At 37.5% G+C, this 27,319-nt stretch overlaps 1 protein-coding gene across 1 annotated transcript in view; it reads right to left on the bottom strand.

Moving 5' to 3' along the window:
- LOC134804909 (triple functional domain protein) overlaps positions 1–27,319 on the bottom strand; it is a 170,114-nt gene that overhangs the window by 77,659 nt on the left and 65,136 nt on the right. The window contains exons 27-28 of the mRNA XM_063778229.1: positions 26,509–26,596; positions 6,533–6,794 (exon numbers count right to left, since the gene is read on the bottom strand). Of these exons, the coding sequence (XP_063634299.1) occupies positions 6,533–6,794; positions 26,509–26,596 (350 nt within the window). The remainder of the gene's footprint in view (positions 1–6,532; positions 6,795–26,508; positions 26,597–27,319) is intronic.

Raw genomic sequence — 27,319 nt, 5'->3', positions numbered from 1 at the left:
CCCATAGCAAAAAATTGTCTTGTACGTAATTTACGTAAATAATCTGTAAACAGTTTCCTACAAAATAGATATACGGGGTGGCTCAAAAATAGCACGTCAAACTGACACTGGAGGTAGGACACCCTTACCTTACCTTCCTGATGTGTCTTCTTACATCTTGGGACACTTTTTTCTTCTATAAGGATAGAAAGAGCTCGTGATTTTTAGTAGAAATAAAATTTAAAATAAAAAAATAACAGACAAAAAAAGTTTAGGGGACAACTTTAAATAAAATGACAAATTTAATCGCTGCAGCCCATTGGAGATATACCTGTACGGTTTAAAAATACACCATATTTGTTCATAAAGCCCTGTAAGTTCGTGTTCTTCTCTCACTCTCTTTGAGCGTAAGCGTGAGCGGATGGGTGTGCGTGCACGGGATCGCGGATGTCATGTTCATGTTTTTGAATTTTAATTTATTGTACGCATAAATAAAACAAAAAAGTAATCTATAAGTTCCCTCAAAAATGACATTTCCAATTTTAGAAGCAATTTTCATAGTTTTAGCTTTTGTGCACAAATTGTTACAAATTTTTAAAGTGCATTTTAGACCTATTTCGTGTTTTTTTTTTCTATAGAGCGAAAGTCAAAAAATCAGGATTCGAATCGATCAAGTCCCACGAGAAAGGGCTCAAGATTGCTAATTAAATTTATGGCAGCATTTTTTAAACTCCGTTTTCTGAACCTACTGCACCTTAAACTGTTCGTGATTGAGGTGGTGACGGTGATAAACCCAACCTGTTCTGATTAGTGGCCAAATTAACTAACCAATATGGTTAAATATAATGACGTTCGCCGGTCGCACCGCTGCTCGAATTTGTAGAGCTGTATAAATTGTGTTCACTTTAGGCATATATTTGTTTAAAAGAGATTCAGGTTTCATAGCAGCTCAAAAATCATAGGCCATGCATATACAAATACAAATATAGATATTTGTCACTCACTATATACAAAAACACAATTAAACTCAATTTGACCGTAGTGGTGGAGTATAATACAATGGCACAGTAAAAGCTACATGCATGAAGTATGGAAGATGTCCATCGATTCTATTTCCCGTCAGTTTCAAATGTTTCTAATAAACCGGATATCTATTGTATAGTCAAATAATTTAATGTCCAACTCGTTTCGTACCTTGTTATAGTGATAATCAATATGAAAGTCGCTAGAGACCTCATACTATTGTCACTGTGACAAAGTACAAAATGGGTAGGAAATTAACTTCTTTGAATGTACCTACTCCAAATTTACAAATTGCGAAATAATAGTGGCGCGCGCACTACGAGTAAAAATGTCCCATACAAAAAGCCCGCGCCTTTTGGCGTCACAACACAACACAGACGCCTGCGGCAGAATGTATGCAATAGAATCATAAAAATATGTTTTTCGTTATTTATGACGTAAAAATGCTGTGAAGTTGCTATATTTTACTTTCTCGGTATAACATAAGAAATCAAATAAAAAAGCGTTTTATATTAGGACAATACCTTCATTTAATTTTACGTTTTTAAACTCTAATATCTTTACAAAAATGTTTTTGGATTATGATTGTGTTGTTGAACGTTTTTATTGAACGAACATTATAAAAGAATTTTCATTTTTCATGCATGTAGCCTTCGATTGTTAATTAAGCCGCACCATTATTTAACACTGACATTGACGGTAACACACAGTAAATGCACAACCGCACAAAACGTGGGAAAAAGTGGGCTATTTCAGTCGCAATTATTTAATTAGGTAGGTACAGTGGTTTATAGTTGTTCAACAATCAATACAAAATAAATATCAATAAATTTAATTAACTTTGGTTGGATTTTATACCTCGTTTTGTGTATTGGTTTATTGTTTTGTTTAATTTCACAAATCAAAGATAATAGTAAACAGTTTAAGATTATGATCTCATACATACATAATCATTAAAACTCATGCTCTTTAAAATTACGAGTATTAAAACTCAGAAAACCAGGCGTACTTGAAGCAAATAAGTGACTTATCTTCAGTATTCCTTTTTTTTAATAATCTACATACCGCGGATTTATGTACACATTTTAAATTATACTCACCAGAGGTACCATTTCCAGTGGAGTGGGACAAATATTTTGACATCTTGTGATAAGCACTTCGAAGGGACATGGTCTTTATACTATTGCAATTACTAGAGGAGAGAGTAGAGGAATCACCACCATCAGTGTCACTGCCATGACCGGAATCCGAGCATGTGGCCATTATTTTATAATTCACTGAGTAGTCCTAATTAATTTGTATTTATTAATAATTATTTTACATCAACTTTTTCTGCTTAGTCTTTAAACATATTGTCATTAACGTCCAAACGGTAATCGCATGAAACAGCGAGCGTGCAAACCGATTGCAGGCGTCCGCACCGGAAGTTAGGTCGCAATGAACGCATCCGCGAGGTCTCAGCAGCTTCCGGGCGGTCCGGGAGGCGTGCCTGCGATGCAGACTGTTGTACGGGGGGGTGCGTGCAGCGTGCAGCGTGCGGCGTCAGGCCGAGAGGCGGGCAACGCGACAGCGGGATGAGCGGGAGCGGGAGCGAGCCGCGGGCGGGCGCGCGCGTCTCGACCGCCCGCCCGACTAAACCGCACGCGGCCAGCGCGAGGCCCGGTCACACCAATAGCACGCCCATTATCGTCGTGATAGAGGCCTAGCGCGTAACGCGCACCTCACTAAGGCTACATGCACATACTCAACAAATTTTCAACGACTACGTAACATTCGCTTATGTTATACTAGACTTGTAGTAAATCAAGACTTTTTCTAACAATATTTAGTTAAAAAAAAAAGAATCTATTCTTTTTGATTTGTGTTTTATCAAATATTTTGCTTTGTGTTTTTAAAGTAATCACACTACTATACATATGTTATAAACTGAAAGAGATGTCATACGCATAGTGGTGAAAGCCGGCTTCGAACCGGCGTCTTTATCCATCGCGGCTAACGCCATGAACTCCTTAGTCCACCCCGCCACGGCGTAACTGTCCTAATTTCTCGGATTTAAGGGCGAGCAGTACGTGCACCTCCTACACGAATCCCTTACAGGATTACGATATAGCATAGCAAGCCTAATCCTTAGTTCAGTAGTTCAGACGAATCAAGGGAATAAAGAGATATCACATAGACAAATACGCTTCAAAACGGGCCGCAGCCTGCTGGTCAAAATCTGAGTTAGAGTAGCAACTACGATCGTATTAATATGAACACGTCTTTAGAACTGTTTATAATGGGAACGGAGCGGGACACGTAATTCACGAGACGCCGACCTAGCCACGCTACGTCGCGACATACGTAATGCATAATCTGATGTTTACTGGGCGAATTCTAAATTAAATAGTGAAAACCTGTTTTTACAGATCCTGGTGTTTTTGGGTTCTTTTTAACAAAATGTCCCATAAATTTGTATGAAAATTGTACTTTCCATTCCACTACGTCACGCACATACTCAAGTGAAAAAGATTGCACACTGAAACGAGTCTTAAGAGCCAACAGGAGTGGTCATTTCTCCATACAAACGTACTCCTCGTTTTCCTCCGTGGTTTTCGAAGCTAGAGCAATAATTTTTTCAACACAGATTAATATTATCAATATCTGTGTCGGACCGTTTTGCTTTTTTTGATATATTTGTTTTTTAAGGCGCTAGAGCCCTTCAAAAATGGCCAAAATGGCCTAATTGACTATGCCGCAATGAGAGGCGTGGCATTCAAAACTGATATCGATTAGCCAAAAAAGCAAAACGGTCCGACACAGATAATTTCATAATCATTTAGATTTCCAAATTTGGTTACGATTGGTTAAGTTTTGGAGGAGGAAACAGAGGAGTACGAAACCTCGATTTTAGAGATTTTTACGCAGGATTTTTCGCCTTGTCCTTATCGCACTACTTTTAGGTGCCGCTTCCGTTAGCGAGACGGGTATATTTACCTAAAATATTTAAAACTCAGCTCCTGTTTCGTCTTAACTAAAACTTTTTTTAATGGTAGGATGGAGAATGCTGTCGATTCTGAGAAGAATGAGCCCAAAAATGTCCAGATTTGAAAGAATCAGATTTTCAATATTTATTTTAGAAAACGCCCTACTATGTCTCCTCTTTGACATCCTGGGGTCGATGAGGCGGCCGTCCATGTGGCACTGTCTATAATATTTACGTTATAGGCTGATTTTCATTTTTATTTTATACTAGCTTAGTCCGAATTGCAAACATTTTACTTTCCATAAATCTAATCTAAACATTTATGTATATTGAACCCTACAAAAAGCCACAACATAAGACGTTAAAAAATTATGCATAAGAAAAAAATAAAAAAAATATATTTAAAAATTGTCAGGTTACATTTTAACAAAAGCATGTATATCTCACTTCTTACCTATTAATTTCACTGCCGCCAGACATTGTCACAAAATTAATACGAGGTCCTCAATAAAGATAGCTTCTTCTAAAGATAGCTCCGAAGAGCAATAAAGTTAGCTTCATTTAAAGTAACAATACCGTTATTAAACGTTTCTCTTATACCGAGTTAATAGGACTCGGCGTGCGTACACAAAGATGAACGAATTAATTTGTGAACAGTAGAGCATTCCGTTATAAATTTTTCACGCCACTGTTCGGAAATGTGGCAATAGATGGTCTAAAACCAAGCTGGAAAGTAGGCAATAGCTGTAGCACCTGAACCACCACTACTACAATGTTTCATTGTTATCATCATCTGTCATTGGTGACGGTTCGCTACAGCAATGAGTGTCATTTAAAACATAAAAATCAATAAAAGGTCTTTTTTGGCGCAACTTTTTCCTTCAAAAATAAAATTAGGTTATTTATAGGACCAATTTCTTGTTTGAAAAAAAAAACGAAATGTCAAAACCATTCAGTTCATTTTTTTTTTTACAATTATCCATTCAGTTCACGCTTAGGGCGTTTTTTACTTCTGTGGTTATTTGTGGTTTTTTTAGCAAAACCGCTTCTAAGTTTAGAGTCGGTTTGAAGCAAATAACAGAAAAACGCCTCTTAAAAGTGATAAAAAAAGTAAAAGAGGCGGGATTTGAAAATACTTATTGAATTGGATAGTGTAAATTGTGTTTGACTAAAAAATACAAGAAACACGTATCTACGCTCGCTATAAAAATGAGTTCTTCTAGTGAAGAAAATGATATTCTTACACTGACGCCTACCGAAATTCAAGAGACAGCACAGGCAGTGGCTAGTAATTTGCTACCTGAGAAATCGCGGGCAAGTACTTATAGTTATGCAAATGTTTTCTTATTTCCTCGCAGTAGTCGTGAAAAGCACTATGTAATGCCTCGGCCGGAAACGCTAAAGATGAACTCGTATTATTTGAGGGCCTCCACTAACGTGTCGGCCCTCAAACGACTCGTCCATCTTTTAGCGGTTTTCCATCCTCTCCTACAATGTACTATTGTTAAACGTTTTTGTTAAATGGGACAAACACGGTCACATAGCAAGAAAAATAAAGGAAGTAAATAAAATAAAATCAAAAAGCTTGCTTGGCTGACTTGCTTGGCTGGCTGAGCATTCAATACCGTCACATAATAAGAAATCAAAAGCTACTTTAGTAGTAACTGAAGTTTTCAACGGTCTACCTGTTACTACAAGTTTTGAAAAGCAACCCCAGCTGAGAGATTTTCCACAATTCAAGGACCTCCATAAACCACAACCCTTATAATTTGAAAATCAAAAAACATTTGGCCAAAATCATAAATGCACACCAAATCTCAAGTACCATTGTAATACTAGTTATTCTTTGTTACGAGGAAGTCTCGTGTAGCAGTGTTAACTAGTGACCATTATCAACGTGCTGTATTGGTAGCCAAGTATGGTTGACAAAAAAACAAATACGCAAGTATTTTAAACATTATATATTTCACAAATTATGAGATTTATATTCATATTTATAATCACTTATCCAAATTATACTGAATAAACGACTAAAATTTGTTCAACAGATTTGGCTGTCAGTCGTTCACGTCGATTGGAAAAAATCCATTTTAAATAGGTAAATGACCTTTCTATGTTAAAACAGAAGTCACAGGAAGGTTAATTTAAGTCTCTAAAATATTGCACGCAACTATTGTTTAGAGGTGTAATCCTAAGATAAGTATTTATGTAATAGTTAAGAACAAAAGTGAATATTCAAATGTATTTTACGAAAACTGCACGTTGATAACGATCACTAGTGTTAACATCGCAAGATATCTACCTCACCTAACCTACCCTAACTTCCTCACTTGTCTCATCGTCGTACGGCAACTCTAGGACAGCTCAACTTATTGTATACCTATAAATTAATAGCATGTCACCAGTAATTGTGGCCGAAATATACCTAATTAACACTCGGTGTTATAAATACTATGCGTAGACAGCAGATAAAGCATTATGTAATATGTATACAAGTTTAATTATATTCGTAAAGGAGTTACTCTTTATGGAATTGTTAGGACACTCGGTTCAGAAATAACTTACCTAATACTTCTTCACAGGGCTGGCTAAGTGGACGCCTTGATGGCGAGGTTTTCTGCTGTGGATGGTGTTGAGGCTGTGGTTTGAGCACGTGTGCCGGCACGGCGCCCTCCTGCGGCGGCTCGCCAGGCACGCGCACCACCCACCACTCGGCGCGGGCAGGCCAGCTTTCCACCACTTCTACTTGCTGGCCTTTCGTCACCGATATCTCGCCAGCGCCGCCTGCGACATGCTCCGCGACGACCCATGTCATCTCTGGCCCAGCCTATAGACAATTACAAACATGTTAACGATGTTATATATGTCAAATTTCCCTACCGTTTTACTAATTTAGAGAAAAGCGAGTGGAACGAATAATTAATGACATGCATACAGGTAAACATTTAAAAAGGCGCTGAATGTTCTATGACTTCTATGTACACACATTATTAATATTGTAATATTTGTAATGTTATAACTACCATTGAAACCAGTCAAGTGCGAGTCTGGCTCTCCATTTCCGTACAAACTATGAACCGATTTCATTTATTTATTTGATAGAACTTGTTCCCCAACAAATCAAATTATTTTTATTAAAACATTTTGATTGTAAGCTATTCAATATCATTTTAAGCTAGCTAGAGACTGTTTCTGAGTAAAAATAAATTTCATCGAGTTCGCCTTCATTTAAAAAATCATCTCGGAATCCATAAGCGACAATGTGGTACCTTTGGGCTGATTTTTTCAATATTTCCATTCTAATAACTATCGCTCCTCGACAGCTACTGAATGAAATAACATTAATTACATAGCTACAGAAATTCTAACGAAAAGTTGTTGTGCAAACATAGAACAACTATGAACAACGGAGAATTGTCGCCAAAAGATTGAAAGCGTGGGTTATTTGCAGCAGTTTTCCCACTAAAATAAGCACAACTTGAAATAATTCCAATACTCAAAAATGGCTTGATGTTGTACGTAACGTGAATTTCAGCATTCGTGACAGAGCGGTAGTGAATTGGTTTGCTTGCCATACTACTCGTACTTTATCTAAAATGGGACCGGAGAAATAAGTGAAAAGGGGTTATAATACGAGTAGATAGTCGGCCGCCTGTGCTTAGATACCGCATATCAGAGATTGGCATTCTTTGAATAAAATTTTATCTGAATAATTATATTCGTTGACGCCTCATCTGTATAACTATGTACCTAGTCATGTTTATGGCGAGCCATATGAAACAGTTATACAGAGGAGGCGTCAACTTCATATAATTTTGTTGAAGGTCACTTACAGGTAAGTTCCTTTGATCAATCAATTATTCGAATAAACAATAATTCACGATTTTTTTATACACGAATGATTTATTCGCGAGTAATTTATACGTTAATGAATTATTCGCGAATAATTTATCAGCGCTTAAATCAACGACCGCTTTTCAAATGACGAATAATATTTACGTCATTTTATTCGGATATATCAACGAATAATATTTAAGTTTTATTTGGTTATTCCATTCAATTACTTACCTATTCAATTAAAATTGAGGAAGTTACTGCTGAGTACCGTGAAACATTCGTCTTAGTCAGACCAATAAAGAAAATAGAGAAGGATATTTTATTTTATGTAAGGCAATATTAATCTTGGTTGTTTCCGTTAGACAATCAAAACAGTCTTTCACTTACGTTTTATTTGTTTTTTTTTTTTTTTCGAAAAAAGTTCATAAGATATTTCAATAAATAATTATTCATGACTATTTATTCAACGTATAAATTATTAGCAAATGGTTTCATGAATAATTTATTCAAATAAGAATAATCATTCGATCATTTTAATCGTCATTCTCGAATAAGTTTGTTATTCTTATTCGTTATTCGTCATTCGAATAAATTTTGCCCATCTCTGCCGCAGATGAATGTTGCATAAGAATGATGAGACTCGCAAAACGCATTGCGCGTTATTTTAAGCAATCACATCAATCATGTTCTAAAATGAATTACGCTGACTTAACATTATTGATACTGCTACCTTTTTACACGACTTGATAGTTATACGATAGTGTTAGATATTTTTGCAAACCTCATTTTGCAATATAACTATTTTGGTATAGTACCATACAGATTTAACCTATAAGTGATCGAAGACGACATATTCTAAAGGGTACCACAGATTACCAGTTCGCCGGACGATATCAGCCTGTCAGTTGTTCGGAGCTGTAAAGGGGCCCACTACTTAACAGTCCGCCGGATGGTATCTGCCTGTTATAGTTCGTTTTTTTTAGCATTAGAAAGAACTTGAAAGACGGTAAGCGATCTTGACATGTCTTTTAATTGAAAAACGCTTTTTAAAAATCAATAACTATTACTTATGAAAGCAGAAGAATATATAAATGATCGTATTAGATTCATAATTGTTAGATATTTGAAGTAACTTATTTTTAAAATGTGTTTTTCAATTAAAAGACATATCAAGATTGTTTACCTTATTTCTAATGCTAAAAAAAACGAACTAGTTGTTCGGAACTGTCAACTTTTTGTTCTAACTAACAGGCCGATTCCGTCCGGCGGACTGTTAATCAGTAGGCCCCTTAAAATTATGCGTTTAACTGACAGGCGAATATCGTCCGGCGAACTGGTAATCAGTGGGCTCCTTAACTTTAAGACATTTCAAATTATTTAATGTGTCCGTATTTTTATACGGTAATATTGTGTCGAGTTCTCTCAACTACAATAACTAAGAAAACTTATATAACTTTTTATGCGTACTATGGAACCCGTGTATAAAGAAGTACCATTTGATTGTGACAATCTGACAATTCATTTCCGATAAAGACGGTTTATAATCCAACGGTTTTGATTTTTACTTGGAGAAGTGAAGAAAGATGAAAGCCTATTAATAAAGCTAATTATGTATTATATTGACTTAATATCTGTTTACTTGACAATGTATAGGGTAGCTCGATAGTAGTAGATGCATAGGGGCAATACATTTATAGATAAACAGATATGTCAATATTAAAGATAAGATTTGCAGCCAATAGATAGTCGTAGATAATGGATACTCGTATAAAATTTCCATAGTAGAGTTAGACCAAGACAAGTCTGCAACGATTTTATAGCACACGCAGTACAAGTGTTATTTTAAACGTGAAACTTCTATGAAATTATGACGTACGAGTATAAATAACACTTGCACTGCGTGTTCTATCAAAATCAGACTTGTCTTGGTCCTACTCTATTACGCTGGATGATAACTGCGCATTTAACAATAATTTTACCTCTTTACTTTACTCATCGCTGATCGCTGAGCTAATCCACGGACGGACATGATAAAACTATAAGGGTTCCTAGTTGTCCACGGAACCTTACAAGTTTACAACAGACAGGAAATAAAAAATTCCGATCGCTCGCACAAAGGACTACTACTAGAGTAGGGAGGTAGAAATCACTTACAGGTAAAAACATGGATGTGATATATTATTGGCCGGTACTGTACATGTTGTTTATTAAATTTCTTATAAGAAATTTACAATAAAACGGTTCGTTTTTAACTGTTGTACTCGTATAAGTTTATGTGAAAATTAACATGCGTTTCTGGATCAAGCTTTATAACGTAAATACAACTCTTTTATTCGTTCAGGATTCAATGTAATTTTGAAATGTAGTTGAATGATTGTGAAGGTGTGACACAATCTACAGGTATATGTACAGCAACTCGGCAGCGATTCCAGAATGGATCAAACAACACAAGGGTGAACTTTCATGACAGCAATAAAGCAATATTTTAATAAAAAGTGATCGATCGTTGGAGGCGCGCCTTCCATTTGCATTTGCGTATCAGATAATAGGTATCGTATCTATACACACAACACACACAACTGACACAACGTTAAGCCAAGGTTATTCTGATCAACTTTAAACTGTGACACTATTTTTTGCTATGTTCATACCGAAACAGATATTTGTACAACAAGAGATCAAATGTTGATATTTCTTTGAGTGCTTATTTTGAGTCCCGTGTAAGTGAAAGATTGTATAACTCGCTACGCTCGTGAATCTAATTTCGAATCCTGAGCGTAGGAAGGGACTCAAAAGCGCACGAGTCCAAATAACTTTGATCTCGTGTTGTACATACAACTTTTTACCTCAGAAGTGAGAACATTTAGACAATTTAGGTAATTCCATCTTCATCAATTATTCACTCATGTTTTCTTAAGATATTCTATCCTAATCAAACCGAAAACGAAATGAAATAAATTTCAGTAAAATAATATGGAAATAACGAACATCAATTGAAACTTCAATCGACAAATTTTTTTGGAAAAAAACTTTGCAAGATAAGCTCCGAATAGGGTAAGGTAAGGAGTGGTCCATTAAAAAAGTAGCAGTGAATTATATGGTTTTTTTTTGCTAATTATGAAGCAGTTTATTTTTTTTGTAATTTAGTTAATTATAAGTAAAGTAAAAATATAAAATAAAATAATATCGATAAATATGAAATTGTTTGAGTTTTCTCATTTTTATTGCAATGTACTTTGTAACTTTATGAACAGTACAATTTGATAATATTTGTTGACCGTTTTCTACAACGTCACAAATGAAGTTCCAGTTTCATAACTTTTTTTATGCTTTTAAGAACATCATCTAACGAATAAGCTATTCCAATAAACTGGAATTTATCTTGGGTAGTTAGGAAGTCTCTCCAATCTAACCTCTGACAGAGGTTCTATGAAAGTCAAATCTCTGTAAAAATGGCAAATATACAAAAGTAGAAATTCCATGAAACTACCACAAAGTGAAGTCAAATAAAAAAAGTTTTATATAGAACGAAAAATAATTTGATAATGCATTAATTCGATTATCAAACTTTTAGAAAAAACGATGTGTATGAGAAATACCTTATAATTTCCTTCAAAAGACACTGTTCAAAAAGTGTCATGAGGGATGTAATATAAAACGCGAAAACTCTAATTCACCCTTTTGTATTAAATACGAGTGTATTTAATTGTAAAGAATAGTATCTACAGATCACTATAGAAATAAAATAAAAAATCCACATAATGTGCTGCAACTTTTTTTCCGGACCACTTCTTATTATAATGTATTTAAAATAAATTATTTTACACCATGCATGAAATAAAGCACCGGATGATTATTAGAAAAACACAGAAATGAGTATTTTTAAACACAAGTTCTATTTAATAAATCGGATAGATATATAAAAAGTAGGTGAGTTGACCGTGACGTCACGATGTAATGTTTCATATAAATTCCATTATTAGCAAATCGTTTTGACAGTTCTAAAAAAGTAACTGATTTGACTAGTAGGAAAATACCCTATTGCGGATACTACTATTTGTCAACCAGAGTCGAGATTGTTAAAAGTAAAATTATTTTTTTGCGTGATAATCTGTCCATTTTTTTGAGTTCATCATTTTAATAGGGTATTATACTTTATTTAAAATAAATTATTTTACACTATGCATGAAATAAAGCACCAGATAATTATTAGAAAAACACAGATAGGAATTATTTTTAAACACAAGTTCTATTTAACAAATCGGATAGTAATATAAAGTGTAGGTGAGTTGACCGTGACGTCACGATGTAATGTTTCATATAAATTCCATATTAGCAAATCGTTTTGACAGTTCTAAAAAGTAACTGATTTGACTAGTAGTAAAATACCCTATCGTACAATAAAATACGTAAAATATAGTCTTTTTATCAAATTTTAAAGTTGATTTTCATTAATTAATTATTAAGAATTCATATTCATACGTGATTTGGAACAATACGTTCTGACATTTTCGGAAGTCTATTATAAACCGGCAATATACCGTTGAATATCGTTTGAACTTTTTTTGTCTCTTTCTTTTTGTTAACGACGTGAACGCGACAGAGAGAATCCAAGTATTTCGAACTTGTATTAGGCCCCGCATGTTGAAATGACATATGAATATGAAGGTCACTTCAATGTTATTTTGTCTCACTAAGTGAGCAAAATCGCATTTTGCTCGCTGTCCTTAAGTAGCAAAGTACCTTTGTTCGAGCTGCTGAGGTAAAAACATATTATATTTTTAAAAACCGGTGGAGAGTAGTTCGGGCCATGCCCAATGTAGCAGGGTTCCGTAGTTACCCGACCGTCACAATAGACCGACTTTTAAGGATAGGTTCTATGGATATAATTACCTACTCCAGTACACGCGACTTTTACATGAGAAATGAGTTCATATACGTTTGTGCAAAAACATTGTTTTGTACTTATTTATATTAAATGCTTTTTGTTGGCAAAACGGAGAAACAAAAATTACTTAACCTTGTTTTTTGCGGTACGGAGATTGCATATGTTTCTTATATCTAGATTCTACGAGCTATACATTTTTAGGGTTCCGTACCAAAAAGGTACAAAAGAAACCCTTATGGTGCGACTCTGTCCGTCCGTCTGTCTATCTGTCTGTCACATCGCTTAATATCTAGAGAACTACTTAAGCTCTCTATTTGAAATTTGGAATAGTCATGAACAACGCTAACCCAAACACATTGAAAGTGTAATTTTTTATTTTATTTTATTATATATGAATAACTAACATATATGACTGTATACCATTGGTTGCGCAAATTAGTTAGCCGATTTGACGATAGATGGCACAGTACATAATTATACATACTTCTAGTCAAAAGTCTTTTGTGTTTATAGTTACACTAGCGTCCCGCCCCGGCTTCGCACGGGTTAACAACTTATACACCTAAACCTTCCTCAAGAATCACTTTATTGATTGGTAAAAACCGCATGAAAATCCGTTCAGTAGTTTATGACTTTATCGCGAACATACAAACAGACAGACGCGGCGGGGAAATTTGTTTTATAAGGTGTAGTGATGAGATAATAGAAAGTTTGTACGGAACCCTCTGTGCGCGAGTTAAACGAACTCGCACTTGACCGGTTTTTATTAATATTTAGAACGGCATAACATTTCTTGCGATATGGCATTGACAACTTTAACCCAAATTGTATATTTACAAAATGTTCGCTAAAAAATCAAATAAAAATTGGCCAAGTGCGAATCGGACTCGCGCACTAGCATTAGTAGGATTAATAGTCACCCTAAAATTTTTACAATACCGATTAAAGTCGGTAGTTTGTGAGAGAGAACTGATAGAAAAATATATATTAATACGAATAATTGTGCCAATTACATAGGAAAAAGTCTTCGTATTACAAAAGATATACTAATTTTGGTCACTAAAGCGAAGTCAGAACCTACACTTAGGTACAATGAAATACATTAATCGCATCGTACGTTAATAAAATAAAGACACAATTTTTCGTAGTCACGTATTTATTAAGCAGATGATGTGCATTATGTTTAATGAGAATGAACAGTGATCTTATACAAATAAACAGATAAATACAAAAATAATGATGAATACAAAAAGTCGGTACGCTTTAATTAATCATTACAATGATAGCGTTACAACAAAATGTAATCGGACAAACAGCGGTTTAACAAATTGTAATGTATAGTAAAATATTAAGACAACAAATGATGGTTAATGCAACAGCTGCCAAGAGATTAGGCTTACTAAGAAGCTACCGTTCTACATGAAATGTTCAGTGAACGTGTGATTTCAATGCACCGAAAGTAAATAAGTGCAGACGCAGACGCAGGCGTTTGACTGCAGGCGGCAATGTGCACGCATCGCGTTGCTTTCACCTGTCGATGGCGGTTGCCTTTGAGTAGGCGCGCATGAAAGGACCCCGGCGTGTCGATAGTATGCTGTCGCGATAGAGCTGCATGGGGAACGCTGACCGAGCTTTGCCGAAACCATGGTAAAGATATCTTTCGTCGACTTTTATGTTGTTTAGAATGTGCCAGCCCCGCCGGTGGCGGGGTGGTTCCCATCGCGGGTCACGTGCGCGGCGCGCGGCGGCGCGAACGGCCGGCCGCGGGCGCGCGGGCTAAAAGCGGATGGGACGCCGCCTCCGTCCGATGCGGTGCGCGGCGCTTTCGCCACTGGCGCCGCGCGCCGCCCGCTCCCGCCTTACTCGCTGAACACCGCGGGCTCGCTCACTACGCAGCCTCCGTATCGAGCTACACTTCCCGAATTTGTTTCACGCTCGCGATGAAGTCTCTGTGGTGTGAAGGACGCGCGCAATCAACTTGCAGGAATACGCTAACGCCGCATTTGCTAACGCCTCTGTTGCGGCGGGCGGCCACGGACCGTTACGAGATAAATTACTTTCAAGGACACGAGGTCATGAAAGTGCGATGCTGTTATATTATGCGTTTCATTTAAACTAGTTACATCCAATGCAGTAACGGTATTAGACGAAAAGTCACGTTAACACGATAACGATAAAAAATCCAAATCGGTTAAAAATGACGGAGATCTGAATATTACAAAAATTAAAAAAAAAACAGCCGAATTGAGAACCTCCTTTTAGAATTGTAAAGTCTGTTAACATTCTAAAATTGTAATTGTAAAAATGTTCTTAATAGTTAATATGTTGCCCTGTCGGATTTTCCATTATTTAATTACATACCTACTTCTCTTCTTAACCCTTTACCAGGCTGACATTTCAAAAATGACAATCCAATGTCAGTCTTAGTCATCGAAAATAAAACACATGTTTGAAGTCCCGTATGTGGGAAATATATATCCCTTAGCCTGGTAAAGGGTTAAAAGAAAATAAAGAGAAGCTGGCATATTCTTTACAGTACATATGGTCCTATTTTCTCGGACTAGTGCGTAAAATAGCACTTTTCGTGCGTATGTCAAAAGTTTAAAGGGCCATATGTACTGTAAAACGTTGTACGATACACGTGCGAATAGGTAATTCGCAACTCGTGTCGATTTAAAACACTCCCTTCGGTCGTGTTTTAATTTATCGCCACTCGTTTCGAATTTCCTCTGTTCCGCACTTGTATCGTAAATAACTATTATCTTATACCTTTAAACGAGCAATTCTTGTATATTTATTCTTGATCTCGGAAACGGCTCTAACGATTTCGATGAAATTTGCTATATGGGGGTTTTCGGCGGCGAAAAATCGATCTAGCTAGATCTTATCTCTGGGAAAACGCGCATTTTTGAGTTTTTATACGTTTTCCGAGCAAAGCTCGGTCTCCCAGATGTTTTGTATTGAATCATACATTGTCATAAACGCTAATACATTATCACTACACCTTATAAAACAAAGTTCCCCGCCGCGTCTGTCTGTATGTGTGTTTGTTTGTTTGTTTGTTCGCGATAAACTCAAAAACTAGGTACTATACGGATTTGGGGTTGTGCACAAATCACGCGACGTGTTTTCGGCTACTTTTTGACCCCCCCCTTGGTGATATTTGGTGAGGTTTTTGGCTACCTCCCCTCCCCCCACACAACCTCACGTGTATTTTATTGATTTTTTTTAATTTGACCTAATTTTAAGATAAATAGTATTGTATATAGAAAATCTTGTTTATTTTTCTATTTTCGTCAAATAGTTGTCAAGCGGACCCCAGGCTCCCATGAGCCGTGGCAAAAATGCCGGGATAACGCGAGGAAGAAGAAGAAGAAGAAGAGACTCGCTATTTTGAAGTGCAGAGTGAAGATTTATGTTTAACGAAACCGAGAAATAGTACATTATTGTCGAGGCTCGGAAGTAGCTACTTGCAGGCTGAGGATTCGTTTTAAACGGACGACCTTGGGAGTCCGTTTAATTGATCCGAAGCCAGCAAGTAGCCTTCCAGCCGAGTCATATATAGTGCTTTTCTCAAAAATGGTGCAAGAAATATAAATATCATATAAATATTTTACAAAAGCAACGTTCTTAGGTATATATTTTCACAGAAAAAAGTAGAAACAATTGAAAAAATTAGCTTTGCCGCCTTTTATTTTTTTAATAAAAAAGTAGAAGTGTATTTTTCTGCCGAAAATACGCCAACCTATTTGAGACAGGTAAATAGTCGCGGTACTAATCATCTGTTTGGCTGTTTAATGGGCCTGTGCCTTCATTTGATATGGCCATTTCAACTTTTAAAAAGTTTGGAACTCGACAAATAATGGAATTTGTATGCAACATTGCAGTCCCAAAATCGAGACTGCATGTTTTTAACTTTTTAATTTTTGACTGACCATAAACTACGCGCTTCGCGACCTATTTTTTAAACGGCAAAGTCGACTTTGCCGTCAATTTTTGAGAAAAAGTATCTATTCATGTGGTAGGTTTTTTTTTTAGTTTTGTTCACTGTAGAAAAATACACGTGAGGTTTCCTTATACCCCCCTCCCCCAACTTGATTTATTGTGATTTTTTCGTGACCCCCCCTCCCCGTATCGAACCTCGCGTGATTTGTGCACAAGCCCTTTTCATGCGGTTTTCCCTATGTATCAATATAGTGATTCTTGAGGAAGGTTTAGGTTAGGCTCAGAATGCCTAATAGGCAAATAGTTCTGAATAGTTTTTCTAATTTAATAAAGTATAGACTCAAACAAACATAAAAAGACTAGGAAACAACTCTCTGTGTAGCAAGGGAACGAACTCTGCACGGGAGCGCAGTTTTCTGCAAACGCGGAGCGGACTACACTCGGGTGCAAAGAAATCGGACCACCCCAGCATTTTTATCATTTTTTCAATTTCTGTAAAAACTGTATGTGCTACTGTGACATATTATATACCTAATGAAAGGTTGGCTTTTCCTCTATAAATTGATGTGCTTTTCACAGGTTTACTTCCAATATTTTCAGGCTTTCAGGGCTAAGAACTTTGTCACCCTAAAAATGCATACTGGAGTGAAACTTATGCATAATGGGAAAACTGCGATTCTAAAGATATCAAGTAAAAATTAAAACAATTTTCAGCATTTTAATACCGTATATTGAAAGAATGAATGAAAATCTTTATTTCAGGCAACTAATGGCCCATACATAAATACCTTAAAACTAGCATACATATTATATAAAAATATATTTTATAACTAAACTTTAAAAAAAACTAAACACTACATATCACATTATGGCTGCGATGCATTACGCAACCCCGCAGTGTCAGGGAGCCGGCCGCGGAACCGCCGAAACTTGACACCCTTCGGCCAAAACTCCTCTTTGGTGAAGGTCGCTAGATGGTCAGTCGGAACGCTCACCACAAACGAATTAAAATTCGCATTGTGTCGAGATTCCAACTTCGCGACCCTCAGGATGAATCCGGTCTTCGTTTTCACATACTTTACGATGTCATCGACCTTCGTAAGGTAATGTAGACGGGACACATACAGCAGCGTCGACGGTGTTGCAGGACGCAGCAAATGGTTCGGTCCAGTCGGTGCGGTACCACACTGATTCTGACGAGCCGGTTTTCTTCTCTTCTCCACCTTCTTGAAACCGTCCTCGTCACATCGCGACTCCCTTAGAGTCGGCTGTGATTGGTCCTTGTGAACAGGATCACGAAGGCTCTGCACCCCTTTCTTCGGCCGCTGCTTAGGCTTGGACACAGCAGGCGGCTTAGCGGCAGTACTAGCGTAGGAACGTTTCGGGGTTAACGTACTCTCGCGTGACGTGCGCGTCTCCGGTGACGTAGACGGGCGGGCGGCGGGGCGCGGGTCGGCGGTCGCCTGCTCAGCAATTGCCGACGCATCCAAATTCGCGGGTTCAAAACCGCCGATGGACACATTCTGCGCAACGTGACACACGGCTATGTTAGAGGTATCTGACCTACATTCCGAATGTGCGCTACGTAATAACGCCAATTCGGAACGTAGCTCACTGATGGTATTATTAGATACCTCTAACTTAGCCTGTACTTCTGCCAGACTCGTCTTCAGGAATGTTATGTCCTTCAGCAGCCTGGTGACGTCGACATGATCAAAGGTAACCGGCGGTAACCGGTCTAGCCGCTTCGCAACGAAGGTAGGCACGTCGTCTGGATCGGTCTCCTTGAACAGTTTTATTATATCCTGGAGACTCTTCACGCCGCCATCCCTCCTACGGGATGGCATCTGGTCACTTTTGCCGAGCGTCTGGAAGAGCAGCGCCTTGCCACTGCAAATGTCGTCTTCACTGAAACTTGATTTGCAGATCTGCCTGATGCTGACTTCATCCATGGTGTCTACGGCGTTCTGTACAAACGCCAGTAATTCATTCACTATGAGTTGTTGCGAACTCATCGCGAAAAGTACGGGGCAGCGACCTAAGTCACGCCGATCGCGAATAAATATTTTATTCGATATTATGCAGTGAAGCGCGTCCGATTCCAAGCGCGCATCACATTGCATCGCATCATATTGCCTCCTCTAGCCCTACGACATGCAGTCATTCGGTTTTTCATTGATTTTATGAATTTTTTTACAGTGTCTTGAGGGATGCCCGCCCATTCTTCTTCGATCGCAGTCTTTAGCTCCAGTAAGGATTCAGGGGCGGGATTTCTGGCCCGGATTCTTCTTTTCAGCTCGTCCCAAATGTGCTCGATCGGGTTTAGGTCAGGACTGCGGGCTGGCCACTCCATGACTCTGATGCCGACCTCCTCCAAGTACTCCTTAGTGATCCGGGCTGTATGCGGCCGAGCGTTATCTTGCATGAGGATGAACTCATCGCCGATATAACCCGCAAATGGGACCACATGATCAGCCAGGATTTCCTCCACGTACCGACGTGCAGTCAAACCGCCTGAATTCGGTCTGGTACCTGGCCCTGTGATGAACACAATGTCCGTCTTCGCTTCCAAAGAAATACCAGCCCAGACCATGATTGACCCCCCACCATAAGCAACACGTTCCTCGATGCAGCATTGAGAGAACCGCTCCCCAGGTCTTCGGTAGACTCGTACCCGTCCGTCATTGCCAGACAAAGTTATCCTGCACTCGTCGGAAAAAAGTACGGAACTCCATTGCTGAAGGGTCCATTCTTCATGTTCGCGAGCGAAGACGCGTCGTTGTCCACGATGTATTGGGGTGAGTTTTGGGCCATTTACAGCTCTGTGAGCTGTCAATTCCTTCTCCTTCAGTCGTCTTCTAACTGTCCATCGGCTGATAGACACATTCCTGGTCTCTAGGAGCTTCTGCTGAAGCTGAACGGCATTCAGTCGACGATTTCGTAGCGAGGTAAGAACGATGAAACGGTCATCTCTCTCAGAAGTGATGCGAGTTCTGCCAGTTCCGGGTCTTCTGGATAACGTCTGATCTACGCGGAATCTCTGGAAGACACGTTGAACCGATGACTTCGATAGGTTGAGTTGTCGAGCCACTGCACGTTGACTAAGCCCTCCCTGCAATAGGGCAACTGCTTGGCCGGCTTCAGTCGAGGTAGTATCCATTTTTCTCCAGTTTTTCCAGGTTCAGACGATGAGAGTAGTGTTCAGGAAGACGTACCAATCACGAATGATGCATAAACAATGATAATGACTGTTTTTATACCTAATGATAAGTGGTCAATTAGTGCATGCGCTAATGAGGCAGTTGGAGGGGGGTGATTTCCAGGCCCATATTTTGCACAATATCCATCCCCACCCCTGAATATTGATGTCATTTGATAGGGCAGAAAATTATCTACCACGTGGTATTTAAATTATCATGATCGAGGTTACAGTTTTTACACAAATTGAAAAAATGTTGAAAATGCTGGGGTGGTCCGATTTCTTTGCACCCGAGTGTAGATTGCGGGCGCTCGTTAATTAACACTTGAGTCTGCAGTGTATAATCAGCCGGCGACCAACTATCCTTTGATCGATCTAGTTAGCAAGAAGGAATTATGCTGATATATTCCTAAGCTTTAAATTATAATGAAGATCTATTTAGAAATGTTTTGCTCGGGTTTTGCGTACTTACTTAATGTATGGAAAATTGGAAATTAAAAAAAAAACACTAAGCCCTTACAGGATGAGTCGCGAGTCTGTTCATTAGTTTATGTCAGCTATTTACTTCGAAACTACTACTTATACCAATCGAGTTGAATCGTGATATACCTATCTATATAATTTATGTTAGTGTCCTAAGGACAGCTGCATAAGATGATACGAAAAAATTTAAACATTGTAAAAAATCTGGCATAGTGCGTGTCAGACCACGCGTAATGGAGGGTTCCTTCGTCACGCATAATCGAGGGGTCGTACCTTCATACGCCAACCAAAAACCAAAGTACAAAAAGCCAAATAAGCAAAAGGGCGTACCTTCGTCGCACTTACGTCGTTATAATAAGAGTACCTGGGAGACCGAGCTTTGCTCGGAAAACATATCAAACTCAAAAATGCGCGTTTTTCAGAGATAAGGCCTATTTAGATCGATTTTTCGCCTCCGAAAATCCCCATACCTAAACCCCAAATACACATGATTCGTAAAGCGAAACATCTTGTCATAGTCTAATCATTTGTTTTAAATATGTAGTTTAAAAAGCAGTCTTGTATCTGTGCACAGTGGCCTTTTATAAAATATGGCTTGTAACTTACAAGAACTCCGACTTTGGTATCCAAAACATCTACATATTATGGAGAGTTTCCATCTATAGTTCAACGCCATGAATGTCCGTTAGGCTTTGGTTTGATTCTTTTAGCTGTTTCCCTCATTCCGCTTGCGTCAGATACTGATGGGAATCCAAAATGTTGCGATAAAGGTCGTTTTTATGTCAAAATAAAAATATATACTACATTTATTCAAAGTCAAAGTCAAAATATACTTTATTCATGTAGGCCTAGGAACAAGCACTTACGAATAGTTATTAGGTACATATTATCTTAATGTAATTATCAGACCAATTTATTGATGTTAATATTATTCAAATATTAATATTATTCTACGGGTGCTATTCTATTGAGCAATCGAGATTAAGAATTGAGAAGACACTTAGATAACATGTTTTGGCAGCATATTGACCTTTTGTTTCTTTAAATCTTACCAAGGAGTCGGTGAAATAGTAGATAGGATTGTCCAAATTATATTTGCTAGACGATATTGAAAGTATCATAATTCGTTTCGTACTTTTTAGTATTTGCTATTATAGCGGCAACAAAAATACATCATCTGTGAAGATTTCAACTGCCTAGCTTTCACGGTTCATGAGATACAACCTGGTGACAGACAGACGGACGAACGGACAGACGGACAGTGGAGTCTTAGTAATAAATAGGGTCCCGTTTTTACCCTTTGGTTACGGAACCCTAATGATGTACAACCTTCTTATATTATCAGATATGGCTTAAAAATACCCTCAGATCATACCGTAAGAACATAGCAATACAAAATAATACACATGTCAACAGTTAGACCAGGTTTTATCTGGATCCCCTGTATCCATCCTTAATTAACGATACAGTCCTTATCTGTAGGCAAAGATAGAGGATATTCGCGGAACAGTATAAAAGGGTACAGTATAAAGGGGTAGGTAAACTGTATTGTCAGGGGGCAAGGATTTCGATGCGACCACATACCAAAAAATGTATACTTATTTAAAGCAAGGCTAGGTGGGGTAAGAGGAACTATAGGGGAAGGTGGACACTTGTAGGGACAATAAAAAGTTACTTAAAGATTAAAAACTAAATTAAATGATAATACTAAAAATAAAGCTAATTCATAAATAAAATTAATTTAAAAATATGTATTTACGTAGAAGAACTTTTCTTATACGGTTTCTCTTAACCCGAGAAAAATAAAGAATTTTTCCCTTACCCCACCTGACCTTACACGACGTTATTGTCGTAAAATAATATTAGGGTTGTGTATTTATTTAAGAACTCCGGCCCTATCTATTTATAATCTTCGCCCCAACCTGTACCGTACCGCAAATATTGCGGCGATCTGATAAATAAATGTTGCTACTTGTAGAAAATATATTAACATGTTCGCTATCCCCAAACAATGAAAAATCCACCCTAAGTAAAAAATAATATGAGATCAATGTCCGTTAGTAAACATATGTTAGTTACGCTCGTGCGTGGAACATACACTCCATTTGAGCGGCTTCCAGAGAGGAGAAAGGTTTTAATAGGGTATTTGACTGTATTTAAAATAAATTATTTTACACCATGCATTAAATAAAATATCAGAAGATTAATAGACAAACGTAAACAGCAGTTATTTTTAAACACAGTTTCTATTTTAAAACCCGTATAAAACTATAAAGAGTTGGTAATGAGGAGGAGGCAAACTGACATTTTATCACGCCAGGTGGCGCCTTCATAATGGAGTTGCTGTCACTGTCAAATCACATACATTTTTTCAAATAAATTGTAAACATTCTCCTTTTTCTCCAAAATACTCCAATATGGTGCGACAAATTGTGGAAATATAGGATCTCCCTTTTTTCCAGGACCCGATATGCATAAATCGGTGAGAAAAAGCTTTGAGTATCAAAAGAGTAAATACACAGGTAAGCTAAGTTTTAATGAAGTAGTACATAATTTAGTTTAGGGCATAGTGGCTTGGCCACACATGCTGTACTCCATACGCATCACGACTTTGTGTACCTATCTGATGTGTCGTAGGGCGGGCGTATATGAAACGCCTTCTTGTACATCCAGGTGATCCAGGTATACACCAAAGCTTTCTTTTCGATCGAACACTTGTAATAAAAGGGGAAAAACTGCACGTGAGCCTTCGAAAATTTTAATAAACGGTAAAATACACAAGACAACCTCAAATATATTAAGTGATTATCTTTGTATCAAGTCAGCCTTTTTTTCACCAACTGTAGCATTTCTCCTTCGAAGCTCGGTTTGCAGTTCCCGTACAGTCATAAATGAATACATTTTACTTTAATAATCGCAAGTATTACTGAAAAATTCGCACTTGTCACTTGTGCTAACCTTTCAGTGTGCCTCCTCATTTGATCGTGACGTCACATGCTAGTGTTTCATATAAATTCCATAGGTAGTAGCAAAATCGTTTTGACAGTTAGAAAAAAGAAACTGATTTGACTAGTAGCCAAATACCCTATTTCATCACTTTCACTGTCTCATTATTTAACATGTTTTACATTTTTTTAAACAATATTTATATTTTTATCCTTTTCTGAGACTATCTTTTATTGAAATGTGCAATAAAGAGTATTTTATCTATCTATTACATATTAATATTCAGTGATATGATATGTGCAAGCCTATATTAGGCAGAGGTCATAAAAATAATTCGGGATCACAAGAGACAACTATTGTTTTTCTGTGTCACGAGACCCCTGAACACCCTAATGATTGCAAATTGTTAATGTTGTTAACTTGTTAATTCTAATGTGTGTGCCGCACGGTGTCCTATATTGTTTAGCAGATATTAATTACGTCGATGGTCGATACTCAGAAAACGGTTCGCAGGTAATTTTCCTTTCAATTTGATTAGTTAAAGTACTAATTTACTAAAACAGGTGGTCAGTAGGCAGTGAATTAAGCGTATACGTACATTGGGTATTCGAAGAATGATCGGTATGTAGTATCACTATGAACCGAATAACAACACAAAATGAACAAGGTATAATAATTGGATTATCTCGCTGAACCAGGGTCACACTAGATTCGGTTAGGTCAGTGGTTCCCAAAGTTAACTGAGCTCCGAACTACCTAACAAAAACTGCCAAATCTGGGGCCCATCAACTCTTGGCCGCTTAAAAAGGGGGCATAAAACATTATTGGTAACCCTCAGATTTCCTAGTAAGTAGTTTCAGGGCCCACTCAATAATCGCTCGCGACCCATAGTTTGGGAAATGCTGGGTTAGGTAATAACTGCTACCGCATTCAGGTTCTTGGCAACCTGACTGGATTGATACGGGTTATGCTCAGTGTTAACATGAAGGGGGTTATCCATTAATTACGTCAGACATTTAGGGTGAGGGAGGTCAAGTAAATGTGATATGGTGTGACAAGGGTAAGGGGGAGACACAAATTAAGTGACATCACTTTAACTTCATCTGTACTGTAACTGAATAGTTGTGATTTTTTTTAATTCGCTGCAAGGTTATATAACTAATTTTTGCAATGAACGAGGTACTTATACATATTCGATTAACAGTTCACAAACATTTTTTAATATGGAGTCGGTAACCACTTTCCATTGAGGTGTTGCATAGCGACATCTTAAGCTCTGTTAAGCAAACGGTAGGGGAGCCCACGATCCTAAATCGGGATTTACTCGAGCGTCATAGAGACCTATTGGGTTGCAAAGCTTAGATGATAAAAAGAAAAAAATGTCATATAATGTATATCTTTTCATCGGTGGGGGGAGCGCCTATAGATTTTCAAAAATGTAAAAAAAACTGTTGCATGGAATTTTCTATTGATAAGATTTGCTTACTGGACTTTTCCCTTTCTTAAAACTGCACACATACACGTTTATGGAATGGGGAGTCAAATATCAGAATGGAAATTGTCAAGTCCATTTATACCTAAATTCCAATTGCTTCTCGTAAAAAAAATCGTACTTGGAACCTAAAATACTCTAGTGCAGAAACGTATCATTTTCTGCACACCTTTTAGAACAACAATGACCCTCTAGTGTCATTGTTGTTCTAAAAGGTGTGTAAAATGTGCTAATATTGATACCCGAGCAAGCGAAAGATTCCAAAATTGAACCACGAGCGTAGCGAGTGGTTCGAAAAATGGAATCTCGAGCGTTGCGAGGGTTTCAAAGCACGAGGATTAAACAAAATTTGCCCCCGAGTGAAACACAAAATTTTTCCCCACACCAACCCGAAGCAAATATTAAATGTAAAATATCAAACAAAATCAAACCAAATCAAATCCAAATGAATGTTATTAAATATTTATCATCCAAAATCATCATTTAAAAGTCAATTCTAGCAGCAAACATAAAAAAACAACTCAAAATTTGCATTTGATTACTTTGCCTCACATGTGAATAAAATGCAACTTTGCTATCCGTTCTTGAAGTGCAAAGTAAGCCTTTCCGAGCTGGTGTAGTAAAAATATTTATTATTTTCAAGTGGAGTAACAGGCTGTCAGATGATAAAATATAAAAATAGTACGCAAATCGCCGGATGAGTACGCGAGTACGCAAGACCATAAAATAGTACGCAACGCGTACTATTGCGTACCCATCTGGCAACTCTGGTCCAGAGTACATTATATATGTACATATTTTTCGGATTCCTTAAATTATTCCCTTCAAAATAAAAAAAAATGTAGCTACGCTCGAGAATGTCGAGATGACTTTTTTTTACAACTTTGTAGCGCCCCCCCCCCCCCCCCCTTCTTTACGTCACTCTCAAATTGTCAGATTAGTGGAATATACACGTTTTAGCATGTAACTAACTCACCCTACCTTAATCTGACGCGCTCGAGAATTTCAGATGATCAATTTTTTTGTACTAATCTGATCCTAATCCTTGATGGGCGGCCATATACAGGGTGATTTCGGGGTCGTGATCCAGAACCACTTTTACTGACTCTGTAAATGATCCACATTATCATATGGTAGTATTTGATTAAAAGATAATTACTTGAATTATTCTTATTTTTCAAGTAAAATTAATGTTATACTAAGTAATTATGGTCACCCTATGACTTTTGACATACGCTGTATGGAAAGCGACAAGACGTCACATTGAGTAGGGTCACCAAATTGTATGCAAAAATGTTTTTTCCTACTTGTCATCTGGAAAATAATCATCATTATTGGTGATAAACAATAATTAACAACATCATTAGGCTCATCTTTGGATTCTGTATGATGTCTGGCTCTCTTGCTCCACGACCCCGAAATCAGCCTGTATATGGGGCTCATATTTGGTGGACCCGGTTAAGTAACCGGGTACAAGGTATCCCCCTGTATATTAATCTGCCGCGCTCGAGTAAATCCCGAAATCCCCTCTTGGGCTCCCCTACTCGGTTGAATGTAGGGAGGCTGCTCGTCTTCTCTATTTACTTCTCTCAGGTTTCAATAGGATTGCTCCATTCGATAACGAGGATCCATATATTAAGGTAGAACTATGTATAAGAAAAAGCATTGCAAATTTCCTAGAGTGAAGGTACCAAACAATCAAATACATAACATCAAGATTTAGAGCCGTGAGCAATACTTGAACAGCTTACCTTGTCCGAGTCCGTGGTGTTACCACTGCCAAATGATGCCAGAGAATTACGGTCTAAGGTCTCATCCAGTAATGTGTCTTCCAGGTCTCTGAAAAAATACCACTCATTTAAAAAAGTTAGAAACTAGTTACAAAAAATGCAACTAAAGTGAAATGTAGTAGTGTGTGTATTTTAAGGTTTCAATAACTGGCCAGCTTTCAATAACTGGCCACCTTATACTAAAATGAATTATATTTATAGGTGAATGGAATTCATTTTTAGTTCAGGGCGGCCAGTTACTAAAAGTGGCCTGTTACTGGCGAATTACCCTATATCGTTATCACGTATAAAAATATATGTACATATAATCTCGGGGCGGGCGGGTTCTAGGAAATTGATATGTTGTAAGAGAAGCGTTATAACCTGTCTAATTAATGGAGTTAAAATGGGACTTCCGTTCTGATTTTCCCTCACTGTTCCATTTGGATTCAATACCCTGCTAGGTATGTCATAATTAATATATAATGAATACAGCACCGAAGGAAAAAAACATGGAAGACTAACTTCAAACAAAATATCAGCCCACAAGAAGCTACTAAATTAATATACTCATACTCACCAGCGGACTAATTGCAAAGTCAAAATTTAGGTATGGGTTTTCTTTGACAAAAATTATGATTGGTCAATTTCACCGACCCGAAATATTATTGGTCTATTATAAAATTAGTCGCTCTGATTGGCCGTAATCATGCCGTAACGCTGTCACTTGAAAATACATGACAATGAAAACTGTCTATTATTAGACGGTTTCATGCAATATAGAACATGTTTT

Source organism: Cydia splendana, chromosome Z, assembly GCF_910591565.1.
Source record: "Cydia splendana chromosome Z, ilCydSple1.2, whole genome shotgun sequence".
Taxonomy (NCBI): Eukaryota; Metazoa; Arthropoda; class Insecta; order Lepidoptera; family Tortricidae; genus Cydia; species Cydia splendana.
The sequence above is the reverse complement of the archived record's forward strand: the minus strand, read 5'-3'. Positions and strand labels throughout refer to the sequence as shown.